Here is a 17941-nt window from a genome sequence, read left to right as displayed (position 1 = left end):
TATCACTGCATACCGTATTTTTGAGAGAACTCTAAAGCAGGAGGAAGCAGGATGTAGCTTCGCTGGGACATGGAAAGCATAGAACCAGCAGGGGGATCCCAGACGAGAAATGAGGAAATGGCAAAGCAGGGCAAGGCGGAAAGATCAGAAAAGGATTCAAGAGAAAACAGGAAGTAAGGAAATGAGCGCCGTGGCAATCGGGGAAGGAGCAATATTGCGACACGTGGCTTATCGTTTCGAATCGCCTTTTGTGGATGTTTCAGGAGCGCGCTTCACTATCTTGATGCTCTGACATGTCAGAGAGCAATCATGGAGAATACGTCAGCACCATCTTGGAATGGGCAACAGTCCCTTACAGCATCTCCATACCCGGGCGTAGTGATGCGCGATCATAACACCTAAACGTTCCTACCTTTTTATATCTAAATCATAAACAATAGTGGTAGTGCCTACCCTCACACTCTTAGAATCATAGTTAAAGTACCTAAGTGTCTAATAAAGACTGTGAGAGAACAGCTATGACGTTGCTTTGTGGGAAAGCAGTCAAAGCACCAAAACGTTGCTTAACAATGGTGACAGAAGGAAAGCTCAGACGCAAAATTACAAGTACCAAATAATCAATAAGACATTATGAGAGAAAGGGTGCCTTGACGCTGCAGTGAAATCACCAAAGCATTAAAGAGACATTGTGGAGGTCATGTTATAATGAGCCAAGCAGTAAATGAAGGTGTGAAAGCAAGGCCTGATTCTTTTAAGTCTAGGGTACTCCTCCAGCCCATTTTCAATTGCTTTTAAGGTGGAGAATGGACACAAGTGGAGTTGACATCTCTACCATGCTTTCCTCCTCTGTCTTCAAAGTGCACTTCGTTTTGCACCTGCACAACATTTTCATGCAGGTGGAAAGTGAACGGATTCCTTATGGAACCTACCTCCACTCAGTAACTGCTAAAAGCAGGTAGAATCAATAGGAATACATTTGTAAATGATGTCTGCAAGGCGTAATTTGCCCACATCATGACAAACGAGAAGAGTAAAGGAGAATGTTCCTGGCTTTACTCTTCACTTCTACACTCTGGGCCTCATCATGAGTTGGGCGGTAACCCTTAAATCCGGCGGTAACGGTATTAGCGCGCCAATAGCGCTCCACCCGATCACGAGTCGGCACAATTACCGCCGGACTTAAAACATACCAGAGCTATTACAGCCGGCGGTATTACAGCCAGCGCTAATAGCTCCGACAACACAAAGCGCAATTACAGCCGTATTACAAGTGCATGCACTGCAATATTAATGTTGAAAACCAGTGCTAATACAGCTGAGATTGACCCCAGCCTCCAGCTGGAGGTAACAGAACCCAGGTGGCAGGAATTAAGCCATAGGTGAACACAATGCACACCAGAGGGCTATATATGACCCACCCAGGCACCCCAAAACACTGTTCACAACACCATTCTGCCGTTATTTTCTGTAAGCTGAGACAGGTAGCTGCTCAGACTGCGCTTGGACCTTGAGGTGCAGCACAACCAGCCTAGACCACAGGGAGTACAGGGGGGGGTGGAATGAGGCGGAGGAGGAGAGCAGCCCCAGCAAGGCGAGCACCCATTCCCAGGTTCAGGCCATCACCCTGGGCCCTCAGTGACACCCAGTTGGTAACTGAGTATCGCCTGGACAGGGAGACTATCACCAAGCTGCTGGCCACAATACATGAAGACATTGGGAGCAGGATTAATATCCGTACAGCTGTGGCCCCACTGGTGAAGCTGGTGGCAGCACTGCAGTACCTGGGGACGGGAAGCTTCCAGCACTCCGTGGCTATGATGCATGGCATGGCACAGTCAACATTCAGTGCAGTCCTGGGCTAGGTAATGGATGCCCTTCTGCGCCATGTCAACTAACACATCGCACTGCCCACCACCCAGGCCCAGGTCAATGATATGAAGCCACGCTTTTATGCCACAACACAGCTGCCCAATGTAATAGCAGCCATTGACTGCACCCATGTCGTGTTGGTGGCGCCCCAGGCCCATGAGGTTGTAAACAGTAACCGGAAGGGAATCGTTACCAAAAATGTCGACCTGACAATTGCGACACCCGAAAATGCAGATTCCCCCCCCCTTACACCACATACATATGTGGGGGGGTATAGCACATAAGATTAATATGGGGGTACATATATATGTGGTGTAAAGGGTTAAAAAAAAAGTAGCCATTTTCTGCCGTTGCAATAATCACATAGATCCACCAGAAGCACTACCACTCCATGAACGTGCAGGTGACCTGTGACCCTGACCTCATCATAACCCACTGCTGTGCCTGCTACCCAGGATCCACCCACAACTCCATGGTCCAATGTAACAGCAAACTGCTGGGATTCATGGAGAGGTACAGAGGAAAACGGACCTGGATATTGGGTGAGTACAAACCCTGCCAAACATGCACTTTGAAGCACTAGAAAAAAGGGGTGGGCGGATAGCCACAGGAAGCATTGCATGTCAAGAGGAGGCACTAGAAGCACCTGTGCAGCCACTGCACCATCAATGGGGGTATCTAAGGGTGCATGCACACGTTTGACACACCTGGACACAGGTTTGACACACCTGGACACACACATGATGATGGACACACACTGCTGCGATCACAATTACACATCAGACAACATGTCCCACAATGCAACTTGAATGTGTCACATCGCAGATCCACACAGCAGCACCCAACGGCATGTCCATCCATGCCACAGGCATCTGTCAATGTGCAGTTAACCGGGAAACGCTGCAGAGCACCCGCCAAAAAGTCACCGGGTGCTTGTACAGGACAGGTAATTAATGGCATGATATGCAAAGGATGCACACCCATCACACATACACATTGCATGGGCCGGATGCACACAAGAATGCCCATGGCTGACAATTGCCAGATACATTGAGACTGCATACACATGCATGAGAGAAATGACTGATGTCTGTATTCCACCCCATGCAGGTGATTCAGGATATACGCAGCTGCCGTGGTTGATGAACCCTGTGCGTGACCCACGTACACCACATGAGACCGCCTACAACCATGCCCACAGCCGAATCTGCGTATGCATAGAGTGTCCCTTTGGACTCCTGAAGGCACCTGATGTATGCCCCTGACAAAGAAGGCAAAATAATATTGGTGTGTGCTATGTTCCATAACATTTTCCTGAGGAGGAATGTGCCCCTACTGCCGCGACGCTGACAGACCACACCCAGAGGAAGATAGAGACGGCGACCATGTGGCAGGAGCCAGGGCAGACACCCACCGAGATGAAGTGAGGGAAGGGAGAGTGGCCCGACAGGTGGCTAATAGACAATTATGTTTAGTATGTTGACCTGACCCAGTACACAACCAGCACAGTGGAAATAAAGAGCTCAAGAACAAAATCATAAATGTCCTCACAAGTTATTTGGTCAACAGATTTGTATGTAACTTTTTCAAACTCCATTCCCCCAACCCCCACCGAAGCACATAATCCCCCCTCACCCCACCCACCACCAACACTCCAGCAAAAAATCCCAACTGCCCCCAACCACCACCAACACCCCAGCACACTCTCTCCCCTCCCTCCACCCACCACCAACACCCCAGCACACAATCCCCCCTCTCCTCTCCCACCACCAACACCCGGGGACAAAATCCCCCTTCTCCACCCACCACCAACATCCCAGCACACAATGCCGCCACCCACCACTGTGTCCATAACATGGCCACTCAGGCCAACAAGAGTCATGCCATTCATGATGGCCGTGCCCTCTTCTCACGACCGCCAGCATCCAGGGACCGTGAGCGCAGCTGGTGCAGGGACCTCCGCCAAGGGGTGCCTTGTTGTGATTCCTCCGTAGGGGTGGTGGAGGTGGATACAACAGAAGCTGCCACCTGCTGCTGCTGGCATTGTAGGGCATTGCTCTCCCTCATCTCTTCGGCCAGGGCAGAGACCCCCTAATATATCTCGTGCACCCTCTGACCAAACCTTGTCAGTGAGGCTGTGCAGGCTTCCACAACCCTCCTAGTCTGTGCATTGTCGTGGGCCATCCTCCTCGTGGCCACTTGGATGGCGTCACTAATGGCCTGCATGTGCTGACTGTGTTCAGTGGCAATGTTTTCCATTTGGCAGTGCTGTTCCTCTATCGCATTTATATGCTCCATGACAGCGCCCAGGGCACCCGTCTGCTTGGATGGAGTGGGGATACGTTGCCTGGTGGGCCTGACAACTGGTGAGCCATAGGAGCTTGTATCAGTGTCTGGTTCGGGGTGTATGCGCGCCGCCGGTGTGCTGGGACCTGTGGACTTGGGCTATGCTCCATTTCCCAGACTGGGCTCTCGGGTGTGTTGGGTGGTGGAGGGCAGCAGATGTGGGTTGGTGTCAGGAGCTCTGCCGCATGGAGGCCATCAGTGCTGCTGCTGTTGGCCCCTTGTTCCTCGTGGGTTATGGTTGTCGGGGCTGTGCCCTCCCTGGAAGCCTGGAGTGCCACAGTGGTGTCCTCAATGGCAACAGGTGTGCTCCTGGCAGGCTGGCCTTGTGGTGTGGGCGTGCCCCTGCCGTGGCGGGGTGTGGTTGGGTGCGTCTTGCGCCTAGGTGACATTTGGCATCCCTTTTGCAGGGTGGTGGTGGCGCGGGAGGGCACATGTAAAGATGGACCTATTGCGTCCTCATCCTCTGACGCCTCCGGTGAAGCTTGTGTGCCTGTAGGGAACATAGGGGATGGCGTTAGGACACATTCCCTCATGTGTATTGGCAGACATGACAGTGATTACATGGTGAGGAGTGTGGCACCGGGCTTTTGCACTGATGCACGAGCCTGGCCTGCTTACGTTTGGTAGTGGATTGGCGACAATGGGGACAAGTGCTGGGGGAGACTTGGGGGATTTCAATGGGCTGTGGTGGCATGGCAGGGGTACATTGGTGGCCTAGCCACTGCTTTACTTGCATGCATCTGATCCCCATTACCAACTTGACTTTTATGCATGATGATTGCGGGGGGTCTGGTACTTGTCACTGCCAGGCCCTGCCATGGCTGTGTGGTGCCTGGTGCTTGGATGTGTCCTTTGGCTGCCTACCCCACTGCTCTGGCTCATAGGGGTGGCCTTGGTGCACTGGCACATGGGTGCAGCCGTAAGTGCCTGTGGTGGCTCCCACTCACTGGCCCCAGTGGTAGTGCCCAGCTCATGGGAGTTCCACTGGGGGATGCTGTGCTGGGCTGTTGTAGTTACATGCAAATAGGGGCAGGGGAGTTTGACTCACCTTCTGCCTCCTGGCTGCCAGCACCCGCCTCGGCTCCTCCAACTCCCTCAATCCCCTCCATGTCGATGATGGTATTGCACTTCTCGGAGAGCGTCAGATCTAGTTGTGGAGGTAAGCCTCTCCTGGTGGTCAGGCTATCCTGTCTGTGCTGGGCCAGGATTCCACACACGCAGGTCATTCCACCTTTTGCGGCAGTCTTCCCCATCCCGCGGGACACAGCCGACTGCTGACACCTTCTGGTTTACCGCCTGCCATATCTGGGGGCGGCGTTGGGAGGATGTCTTCATGCATGGTGGCCCACAACCTCGTCCACCAGGACAATGAGCTCTGCCTCTATGAACTTCGGTTTCCGCAAGTAATGTTGGGCTGCTTTGGGCCTTGCCCTCTCCTCAGACATTTTGGATGCCCTAGGGGTGTGGCTAGCTGCCAGGGGCTCTGATTTTGGATGGATTGTGATTTTCAAAATTGGTGCCACAGTGCTTCCCGTTCCGGCGGTGGTGCAATTCTCACCAGCGGTATTATCGTGCGCTAGCATGCGCTAATTGCACCGGCAGCACTATTGATGCTGCGTTTTTGGGGGATAGCCCGCTTTTCGGCACTGTTTCCGCCGAGCGGAATTAGTATTACTGCCAGGCCAGTGTGCGTGTGCACACTTGTGATACAGTGCTATTTCCGCCATGGAACCCAGCGATAATGCTAATTCCGCTCGGCAGAAATAGCGCCTGCTTAACGCCCGACTCGTGATGAGGCCCTGTGTTTGTAGATGTTTAAAATTGCATGGGGGCCCAACAGCACATACGTGCTAACGTTGGAGGTCTCTTTCATGCTATTACTATTTTTTGTAAAATGACCACTTGTGAGAAAAAGGGTGACTTGACAATGCATTCTCGAAATGGTAGTGGAAGTACGACAGCGTCCAAAAGGTAGTGGAAGGACCAAAGCATCAAGAAGAAATTGTGATAAAAAGCGAAAAATGACATTGCATTCTGGGAAATGGAGTGACTTTCTCAAAGAATCGCGAGGAGACGTTTCATAACAAAGTGCCATACTTTCAACAATATCAAGGAAAGGACATTCTCAGAACCTGTGAATAGAATCTACAGTTTATGTGTGCTTGTTTTGCTGGTTTGCCACAGTACTGATGGCCCTTAGTTGCACCTGTAGACAGAGAACAGAATCATAAGAGTCACAAAGGTCACCTCAGACCGGGCTTCTTCCATCAGGTGTCCCCAGTGAGTGTCATGGCCCTAAGCTCTTGTCAACACCATCAGTCCACCCCCTCATCCCCCATTGCCCAATTGGCCCCCGTGTGTGTAAGGCCGGCAGGGTGGCTCTTTGCACCAGTGAGCATGGTCTATTCTAGGGATCAGTTCCTCATTTACTCCGTGTGAGAAGAGCCTCTGACTCGGAGACAGCAAGTCCATGCCCTCAGAGTCCCCCACAGAGCAGCCCAGCGACCTCCAGGCGTTTCAGACACTCCCGCTAATGGAGGCTTTCACCGAGAGCAGAGACATCACTGACTTTGTGAGTACCAAGGACCTTGGCATCACTGAATCTGTGAGTACCAGACAGGCAGCTGCAACCTCCGGGTGACTGGGCATGCATCTATGGCTTTTTGAGAGCTGGGCACCAAGGCATCAGTGACTTTCTGAGTAACAAAGGCGAGGATATTCCTGCTTTTGCCAGCACCACATAAATATCTGTGGCTTTGTGAGTACCGCTAGGCACAGCATCAGTGACTTTCTGAGTAACAAGGGCGAGGATATTCCTGCTTTTGCCAGCACCAAATAAACATCTCTGGCTTCGTGAGTACCGCTAGGCACAGCCTATGTGACTTTCTGAGTAACAAATTGATGTCAAACTTTCTGAGCAGGAGTAAGGCTTGGTCCCAGATAGACATCATTCATTTGTATGGGCACTTAGAAGCCAGACATATGACTTGGTAACTTAGTACTGAAAGCCCTGCTAGCCAAGCCCTCTGTGAGGCTGTGAGAATAACACGAAGGGCATCTTTCATTTGCTGAGCACCATGACATCTCTGATTGCGTGAGTACTGAAAGCACAGACACCTAATGTTGTCAGTACTAATAGACGAGACATCCCTGACTGACTGTGTAGGAATAGAGCGGAAGTGCATCTCTTCCTTAGTCAGTTCTAAAGGCAAGACATCTCCGCCTTGAGTCTATTCCCTTCTGACTATGCAGGCTGCGGGAGCCGAGGGGTCTCACACTGTGCGAGTATCAGTCAGACATCTCTTGCATGTTTGACGAAGGTCCAAGACACCTCTAACGTTGCACCAGACAGATATCTCAGGTTCAGTTCAGGACAGACGTAGCTGACTGAGTGACCACTGAGTGCCAAGACATGTGACTTTGTGAGTAGTGTTAAGTCCATCTCTAGGTGAGCACCAGGTAGACATCTCTTTCTGTGTGAGAACAGAGTGGCAAGACATCGCTCACTTCGTGAGTATTCAAGGCAAGGGGTAGACATGTCTCTCGGTCTTCATGAGCAGCAGGCAAGCCTCCCTGATATGGTGAGTACTGAGCACAAAAGCTCCATCCCAGCCAGGCATCTCTGACTTTGTGAGTGCCAAATAGACATTGCAAACATTTTGAGCCGTAAATACCAACAATTGCTGCAGGACTGCTATGATTCATTGTGTGATTTATTCAACCAAGACATGCGGCTTTGTGAGAATGGACAGGCAACATATCTCTCCCTTGGTGAGCACTAATAATAATAATTTAGCATTTATATAGCGCTATGAACCCTCAAGCATCTGAGCGCTGCTGATCATTACCCGCGGGGTGTGGTGTTCATTTATCGACCTCAGAAGGATGAAAGGCTGAGTTTGGTCCGACAGGGGTTCGAAGCTGCTTCAGCAGGCTCTGCGCGGTTGTCAAAGTGAGCGCTCTACTCGCTGTGCTATCGGACAGGCGGGACACCACTGACGTTGTGACTAGTGAAGGCCAGGACTTCTCTGACTGGGCGAGTTTTGTGAGATAGCGTTGTTTGTGTTAGAACCAGAGACAGGACGTAGCTGACTGTGTACCAGACAGACACCTCGGGCTTTATTGTAGACAGCCATAACTGACTTTATGAGTACTGAGTTCCAATTCATCCCTGTCTTTATGAGTGCCAGGTAGACACTATGCACTGTGTGTGGACAGAGGGGTGAGGCCTCTCTCTTTGTAAGTAACAAAGGCAAGACAACTCTGACTTTTCGGGTAGAAAGAGCCACAACCTATTGCCAGACCGACATCTCTGACTGTGAACACCAGACCGACAGCTCTCCCTGTATGACAATAGAGGGGCAGGTTATCTCTCACGTCGCTCAGTTAGGACCAAAGGCAAGACATCTCTGACTTTGTGAGTACTAGATGCTAAGACATCTCTGACTTTGTGAGTACCACGAGCCGAAGCATTATCCCAAAGGGTCATCTCTGACTTTGTGAGTTATGAGGGCCAAGACATCAGTGACTTTTAGATTAGAAAGGGACACCATCTAATCTCAGACAAACCTCTCTAACTATGTGAGCACAAGACTGTACTCATTTTGAGTCACCGGACTCGTGACTTTGTTAGTAATCTCCCAATGAGTGGGATCAAGCAGGCACTTGGGGACAGAATTTATGTGCACATAAGCTTGGTTTTATTCGAGAACCAGTCATTCCAAAATGGATGATTCTCTTTAAGAGAAGGTGTTGGTGAGGAGAACTAAATATGTAAAGGACTAATCATACAGCTCAGTTCCAGTATTTGTCTGGCTCATCCCCTGAGTTAAATGTCATTATTGCTCATTGGTTATGAGTCGAGCCTTACCTCTTGTATGGGCCAGAATCTTCCCCTCTTCCACCCAATGTCACAGCCCTTCTGCACCACCTGGCTCCTCTCCGCGTCTGCCGCCATCTTCCTTCCTCACTCCATGCTGCCTCGCTAGCCTTCTCCGGGCTACCTGCTACAGTGGTCTTCTCTGGTGCACTTCTTAGCTGGCCCACAGGTTCTTTTGTCCCTCCACTCCATTACTGCTCTCTGGCGCACTGTTTACAAAAATTGCCTTCTTCTGCGATTTGCCCCACTGCTAGTCTATCTTGTGTCCTTCCAGAAGCTCCCTCAGAACACCTCCCTCACTGCCTGCGTGCTAATTCTGCAGTGCACTCTGAGTACTCTAGAACCACCGTCCCCGGATACTACTGTCTATAAACCTCTTGATGGGAGCCATTACCAGCGAGTAATGGCCCGTCCACTGGGGTTATTACTTGTAGTAAACAGTGTATGGTCAGGATGGCTGCTGCAGATAGAGCCTACACAGAAAAGCCAATCACATTTCCTTGGATCAGGATCCTTGAGACTCCGAGTATCATGACTCTGGATCTCTTGGGACCTCGGTTTCAGAGGCCATGGTTATGCCCTTGTCTTTTACAGATTCAGGTTTCTGGCTCCTGAAACATGCCAGTGCAATACCTATCACTGGGGCAACAGCTGGCTATCCTGGGCTGTAGTTGTCCCGTTGTCACTCACAGTTCAACATCGGTCCTGTTTTCAAGCTGTCATCATGATAGCCCTCTGCCTATGCTAGTCTCTTTGTAAATCTGGTTTCTGGGGTGGGCTTCTGCCACTCATCTCCCTTTCTGGGTTTGTCTTGGAAGAGCCTCCCGCAATCTCAGTTTCTCTTAGTCTTTGCTTTCGGGGACCAACCTCCAGGTCACCTATTGGTCTTGGATACCCAATGAGCTGGTAGGATAGAAGCCGTTGCTTTCTCGCTTGGCTTCACTTCACAATCCAGTCCGGCTCCTGCTTGCCCACTTCCCTCTCCTTGTTTTAGCCTTTCTCCATGATGGCAGATGTTCTTTAGTCTCCTTGTTGGACTTTCATATGCCACCTGATCCTGAGTAAGGTATTCTGCTCGCCTATCACTTGTCTGGTCTATTCACTTCCTCAACTATCTGTAAAGCCTAGGCTCCGCCAGCCTTCACCCCCTAAACCACCAGGCTCTTAGCTGTTTTATGCCTAGTATCTGTGCCCTTATCACTTCAAGCAGCACTGCCTCCAACTCTGGGTTCACCCTCTAGCTGTTGACACCTTTCCCTCCAATCTTCTCCTAGACCCTCCCCTTCCTTTGCCTGGCTCTCCCTTCACTTCCCTTGGTGCCATTTCCCTCCCCTCTGCTCCTCTCTCCTTCACCTCCCTTCCAGATGAAAACAGGGGTTATGTTACAAGGCTTACCGTCCCAGATTGCTGTAAATGGGGGTTATGATGAAGTTTGGTCAGCCCACCACTGCCCGTCTTCCTTGAGTCCATTCTCCAGCATCCCGGGTTCAGAACATTGGAGTGCAGCTTGATTCCTCCTTGCCTTTATGAAAAGCAAGCCAGTGAAGTGACCTGGCCATTACCTTATACCCCCCTTCGTACATTGAGAACATTTCCATATTATTACTCCCCACCACCCCCTTCCCAGTTAGTTAATGCTTTTCTCTCCAGCAGATTGGATGTTTTCAATGGGTTTACCTTGGGCTTCCAAAGGTGACATTGCTAAAGGGTCAGACAGTGTGGAATGCCTCAGCAAGGATGTTATTCTGCTGGGAGGGACTGGGGCGTATTTTGCACTGGTTTCCGGTGAAGTACAGAGTTCAGTTCAAGGTTTTCTGCCTCATTTGTAGATCTCTGTAACATTCTCTGGGCCATGCTTTTTTGCAAAATCGCTTTGCCTGGTATCGACTCATGGGACAAGTTGGATTAGCCTTTCTCGGCCAGATGGTTGTGCTTCAATTTAAACTGGCCAAACGGGGGTGGAAGATGCTTCCCAGTTCAGGCGCTCAGTAGTGGAATTCTCTACCCGTGGAGATTAAATTGTTAATTAAAAATGTGCCTTTTCCCTTGTTAGAATTTCCTGAATTAGCTCTTTATATCTTGGTTGAGGGGCTGGTTTCAGATGCCAAGTTACCTCCTGCGGTGAATGTTGTGGTATTTACACATAAATACCACAAGATGTGAGAAAGAAGAGCCCTTGCGGAACACCATGTGTGAGGGGACCAGTGCAGTCTCAAATGCCCCAATAATACCATTGCATGCATGGCTTAGCCACCACATGCCAAGAGACAACCTCACCCGTGCAGGTGCTGCCACCATAAGCCAATTGCAGCTTGCAATGCCCAAATCATGCCATCCTATGACTGAGTAAGGAATTGCCTTGCAGATGCTGCCATTGCATCTCAGGTGCAGCCTCAAATGCCCCAACACTGCCCTTATCTGCCTTGTGAGTCACCATTTGCAAGGTTGTAAGTCACCATTTGCAAGGTATACCATACAGTGGCTGCCAACATAAGCCAAGTGCAGCCTCAAACGCCCCAATAAGGAACTCGTCAGCTCTTGAGCAATTTGGAGCTTTTCTTTTTTCACCTTTTTTATTTTTTATTTAATTTTGCTTTCATTTTAATGTGTTTTGGTTTACAACAAACCTTTCACGTGTATTTAAAACAACACAGTGCCCATAAAAGGTCTACTTCTTAAATAAAATAATTTCGTTCCATATAAATAACAAATTAAAAAACATTTTTTAAAACCTTCTCGATTCCGTGATTTATAGTATGTGTTCTTTGTCAAACTAGACCGAGAAGGTCCTTTAACGTTTTTTTACGTGCCAAGAGGCAAGTGGGAACCTTTGCTCTCCCACGAGACAACCCTATTTATTGAAGACAGGTGGGTAAACATGTATGTGAACTTTAGCTTGTGTGGATGCAAATAACTTGAAGGCTTGAAGCTCCTGTGGGAGAAGGAAGACTTTGCATTTTTTTAAACTACCTTTACACATAGTATTTCTTCAGAGGGATCTTTCCCAACCACACACTTATTTTGCACATTTCTGACAATGGGCCTCATTACACGGATGGCGTTAGGGATTTACCGGTACCGGTAAAATACCAGTACCGGTAAATCCCTACCGCCTTACTACGAGGTCCCTTAGCGGGTTGGTGCTTTAACGCCTGCTTTTTGCAGGCGTTAAAATCCAACCCGCTAAGGGACCTCGGAGCTAATTACGGCACCGCAAAATTGCGGTGCCGTAATTAGCGCCTTCCCCATTCCCATAGAGCCCTATGGGGCAGAAATGGGAATGGGGAAGGGCAATGGCGGAAGGGGGATTTACCGCCCCTCCAACCTTGGAATGGGGCGGTAAATCCCCTTTCCGCCAAGGCGGTGCCAGTATTTTACCGGCATGAGCCATGGCGCTAGTAGCGCCATGGCTCACCGCCTACTGGGTAATGAGGCCCAATGTATCTTAAGTCTTGCAATGCTGTTGTCCTTTTGTATTGACTATTTACAATGACACTCTTTAATACCCTCTATTAATGAGACATTGACAGCAGAGATGGGCAATTGACAATGGGGGGTCATTACCAGTTGGGCGTTGCTGGATAAATGCAGTGGTATTACCATACATTGCTGCTTTGATCGGGAGGATAGCTCAGGGGCAACGTGCTCGCCTTGGAAGCAAGACAACACAGAGCAACACAAGTTCGATCCCCGGGTCTGCACTTAGAAACCTCTGGGTATTAAGTGCATTTATAAATAACCTATCATATCATTACCGCACCACCCAACTATGAGTTGGCTGGAAAGTTGGAGGATTCTTCTCCAGCTATTAGCTGGAGGTAAATCTGCGCCTTTCCACCAACTTTCGGCAGAATTAACATGCCTCAGTAATTCTGTCGAAAATTCCATATTGAGAATGGGGACTTACACCGCCACTTGAAATCTGGAAGTAATACCGCCAGACCAAGAGGCGGTAATGATAATTCTGTCGGGTGGTATTCTGGCAGATTTACAGCCAGCATACCACCCAACTTGTAATGACCCCCCCCCCCCGCATTGTGTGTCAGGAAAGGAAATGCATGTGCTTATATCAAATCAGGGCTCCGATAAGTGTTGAAAGGGAACTAAGGATGGCAACGCAGAGGCATGGGTAATTCCTGTGCAAATCCCCTCTGACTCAATTCAAACACCATGGCATTCATTTAAGCTCATAGGTGATGCTTAAACACCACCTATGAGATACAACCAAACAAGCATTGGCAATACCAACAGCTTCGGCTTTTGTGTAGTAGACATGGAATGGAAAAGGTATTTGCCAGGCATTGCTGCAGTGGTATAAACTGGCCATTAAAGGTAGCAGCTGGAAAATGGTGTTCATGTCGCCAAAACTGTTGGGTGGAGGCAGACCTTGTTAAAGATGTTTATATTATGTTAGTTTGTCTTGTACCAGGCTTTGCTGCCACTTGCGTGGTCTCTTGGTGCCCTTATTACACTAGTAGCACGCTTCCAGCACTTATTAAACCATTCGATTTCAGAAGACTGATTTTGAAAACTCTGATGGGCACTTTGAGTGGCAAGTTTTATTTTAAGGCTTGATAAAGGTAGCTCAATGGAGGGTTTATTTGTAAGGGGAGGGTCAGGAAGTAGGTGGGAATAGCCACAGGGATCTACATAGCCACGGGCAGTCAATGGGTGGGTAAATAACCAAACAACACCTACAAGCTGTGTGTCCCTCCTCATATGTCATCTCTCCATAGCTGTACTCCTCCTCATACGTCATCTCTCCATAGCTGTACTCCTCTTCATATGTCATCTCTCCATAGCTGTACTCAATGCATTCGTTTTGGCTTATAGGTGGCCAAAACTGAAAAGGATGGACACATTTCAGCCCTTAAAGATGGAGTCTTTTTTTTATTTTTATTTTGATACAGCTGACTTAATCAACTTTTCAAAATCAACACTAATTTATATTTACAATTTCATTTAGAACAAGAAAAAATCAGACAAATTAAAAAATATTTACAATTTAAATCATGGAAAAAGAGATGTAAAACGAGCAATTAAATGAGAAAGTCTAAAATTAAGCATCAGATACATTTCAAATTAATGATAATAATGGTCATTTTTTCTCGCCGTGCACAAGGACCGCTTTAGAGTGTGTTAATACTGAGCTTATCAAGATTGAATTTGTATTTCAACAGGTAAGACGGCTGCCAAAAAGTGCACCAAGGCTTTTATGATCGAAAATCTGACACTCTTAAATAAAATGCTCCATATCTCATTATCATCCATTTCCACATACAGATTTAGCAAATTATTAAAATGTTTTTCTCGCATATCCTTCAGATTAGGGCAGGAAACAATTATGTGCTGCAAGTTTTCTCTTACACTCTGATCCTCACAATAACAACAGAAATTTGTATCAGCAGGAATGATTTTACGCCTCGCCAAAACTTCTCTCGTCAACCATAAATTTAATCTCAACCGCAAAAATGTATTTCGGACGTTTGCGGATGGGCATTTCAAAAGGTAACCAGCCGCTTGGCCCGATGGAGTCTTAAATTGAGGTGGAATCCAAGTAAAATACTGCCCCTCCTAGGAAGGAAGAGAGCTTTAGGTCCATTCCCAAGCTCCTCAACACATACATAGGGGTACATGTCAAGCAAAGAAAACAATCTCTGCAGATTAAGACAGACATTTCTGGAACAACCCCTGACCCTCAGACATACCAACAGTCTCTGAAGGTGAAAGAGGTCCATTGGCCTAACCTCAGGCCTTACACAAGGAAACCGACACTATTGCTGTCATAATGAGCGCAATTAAAGAAAAGCGCGGGAGTTTGGGCGTCATAGCGATAGGTGCAAAATCACAGATAACTAGGGTGACCAGACGTCCCTGTTTTGCCAGGACCGTCCCAAAATTATGACACCTGTCCCCCGTCCCGAGAGTATTTCAAATACATGTCTCAGAAAGGGAGAGTGACCACTGCTGTTATGCAACAATTCAAGCCGTCATTTGTACACAACAAGCTGTGTTTTGGCATCACCATTGGTAGAATAGTAACCCCAGCGTATCCTCGAACCTCCAACCTTTTTGTTCATAGTCACACTGCATCTACTGATTGCACCACTGAGACTGTAAAAAAAAACAAAAAAAGAGTGTAGTAAAGCCAGTAACAACAATCAAAGCAAAAGCTCCTCAAAGCGCTCTCGTGATGGATCATGTTACAACCCTGCAGTTAATATATATGAGACGTGCCGGAAATATTTATTTAAATGCATGATCCCATGAGGGCACCGTGGAAGGGGGGCCTGACAGAGGTGGGGGCTAAGGGGCTACATGTGCGCATGGTGCTAGTCCTACTTTTACGTATAACCTGTCCCAGTCTTTTTCATTTTCAAAATCTGGTCGCCTAAGGTTCCTAAGGGGGAAAAGAAGACCCGTGAAAATAAGAGCGCTGGTGCAGCTGCTCGGCTGGAGCGACGTCAAGGCGTACACAAGCGCGCAGCAGATTTCATACTACTAACTCCGGAAACAAAGTATAGTTGTTCGAAAGTTGGGAATGCGCGGCAAAGTTGAGAATTCTGGGATGCCAAAATGTACAGAAGGAATTTACCTCACGTCGCACGTGGGCAGTTTTATTTCCGCAACCAAACAAAGATGGCGCCCGGTCGCAATGAAAGGGGCTTTCCCGATCCTAACATGAGGGGGCAGTATTGAGGATCCTACAGGACACCGGCAGTGGAGAGTGGGGTCCTGTCATCTGGAAGACTGATGGCAGGATACTCCTAGGGCCCGATTCATGGAATACACTTTGCACAGTTGCACGAATCAGGGTTTGTGTCTGCAGTGCAAAGTCCCTTTTCAGCAGTGCAAAGTCACTTTGCACCAAAAAATTCCATGAATCGGCCCCTAGTGTTCTAGGTTCTGAAATTCTGCAGACCTGGGAGTAACTGCAGGATGTGAGGCGGCTCCTCTTGGTTTTGGGCCTTTGCCCTCATTTGAGCAGCTCTACATGCTGATTGTTATAGGGTGGGGGGGGGGGGAGCCCACACTTGCAAGGATGCTGCTGGCAGGCGCTCTGCCTTGCCCGTGACGCTGGCACATCACTGCAGATAGGCAAGGGAGGCATGGTCTGATGGTCGACACTGGTGCAGGGCCGGGCGCCGTGCACTGGTTTTATTAGCACAGTCACAGAGTTGGCCATGTGACAAGCATTGGCACTCGTTGCGGCACTCATCACAACATCCCATGCCAGGGGTATATAACAAAATAACGACAAACAAAACAGCATAAACAGTCCATTATGTCCATTGGCCATCCACAAAGTTCACGATCATTCACTCAACTACTATCCATATTTACATGGAGGTGGGCAATGACATTCACTTTCTCTGAATCCAGTGTAAACCCACTAGACGGGCAAAAGCCCAGCATATCAAGGGCACATCACTGTCCATCGGGCATTGGGAGACCCACTGACAAGGGGCGTCATTTTTATAAGTACTTGAACAAAATGTCCATAGACCGCATGGAGGCAAGCCACACCCTTGTTAATGTCAATATCCTGATGAGGCTCTGGGGTGGCCGGGCTCTATCGTGTTAAAGGTGCCGGGGAAAGGCCTAACCAGATGACCTGCTCCTGGCTGCAAGGATCGGCAGGGTCATTGATGGGGCTATGGGGTGGCCATGCCCCATAACACTTTAGGCTGAGTAGTGTGGGCTCCCCCCTGCTCTTATACCTTACACCTGTTACCTGTGACAAATGAAATGAATAGTACAGACCATATTTTTGCTTTGTGGAAAAATTGTGGCCGTAGGCCCTTTTATTTTCTACAAAAATTAATGCTACACAATAATCATGACAGCCAAACATCATTACTAATCGCTTTTGGGCACATCATGTCCAGGGGTTATGGATGCCGAGCCTTCCCTTAGGCTAGTTTTCTTTGTCCTGCGGCACCCCTTCCTGGACACGTGCCGCCCGCCGCCTACGACTTTCATCTACCATGTACCGATGACCAGTACTTGGCGTTCTTGATCTTGTTCCTTCTTCTTTCTTTTTTTTTTTTTTTTCTTTTTTGCCGGGTGGGATGGGTGGTGAACGTTTCTTCTATCCCCCTTTCTCAGGTCCGGGGAGCTTACCCGAGTGAGGTGAGCTCCGGACCTGTTTGTGTTTACCTTGGTTTTCACCGGGGTATTTATCCTTCCAGGCCCCTTTGTTGTGTTGTTGGGGGCCGGGCTTCCTGCCCTCCCCTGCTGTTTACCTTTCGCACCTTTTGGTGCGCTCCTCCGGCAACGCTGAGGGTGGGGGCGCCGCTTTGGCTGCCCCTCCCTCTGTGTTTCCCGCCGTTTGGCTCCCCCACCCTGCGCCTAACCCCCCAGGCCCTCCATCGTGTCACACTTTGTATGGCACGGCGGCATAGGCTGGGTAGTGTGGGCTCCCCTGCTCTTATACCTTACACCTGTTACCTGTGACAAATGAAATGAATAGTACAGACCATATTTTTGCTTGGTGGAAAAATTGGGGCCGTAGGCCCTTTTATTTTCTACAAAAATTAATGCTACACAATAATCATGACAGCCAAACATCATTACTAATCGCTTTTGGGCACATCGTGTCCAGGGGTTATGGATGCCGAGCCTTCCCTTAGGCTAGTTTTCGTTGTCCTGTGGCATCCCTTCCTGGACACGTGCCGCCACGCCTGAGGGGGTGTTGCCTAACCCGCTCAGGTCCCCCCAAACAGCGAACCTATTTGCAACCACGAGCTGCCAATGCTTGAAAGATGTTGTCCGTAAATCTGCCCAACCCTTTATTGGATAGGTGCACCCCGTCCTGATGAAACCACTCTGGGTCATTCTGTGATA

At 48.9% G+C, this 17941-nt stretch overlaps 1 protein-coding gene across 2 annotated transcripts in view; it reads left to right on the top strand.

Annotated features, from left to right (window-relative positions):
• The first annotated feature begins 6667 nt into the window (after window positions 1-6667).
• Window positions 6668-17941, top strand: part of CXCR5 (C-X-C motif chemokine receptor 5) — an 81475-nt gene continuing 70201 nt past the window's right edge. Inside the window, exon 1 of one of the 2 annotated variants that reach the window (XM_069614406.1) lies at window positions 6668-6787. In XM_069614406.1, coding sequence (XP_069470507.1) covers window positions 6686-6787 — 102 coding nt within the window. In that variant the 5' untranslated portion in view covers window positions 6668-6685. Of the gene's footprint in view, window positions 6821-17941 lie in introns of both variants that reach the window. The other variant, XM_069614405.1, reaches the window with a different exon arrangement.

The sequence above is a fragment of the Ambystoma mexicanum genome, chromosome 9 (assembly GCF_040938575.1).
Source record: "Ambystoma mexicanum isolate Mex_15411 chromosome 9, UKY_AmexF1_1, whole genome shotgun sequence".
Taxonomy (NCBI): Eukaryota; Metazoa; Chordata; class Amphibia; order Caudata; family Ambystomatidae; genus Ambystoma; species Ambystoma mexicanum.
Note: the sequence above shows the minus strand (reverse complement) of the source record. Positions and strands in the feature narration are given on the sequence as shown.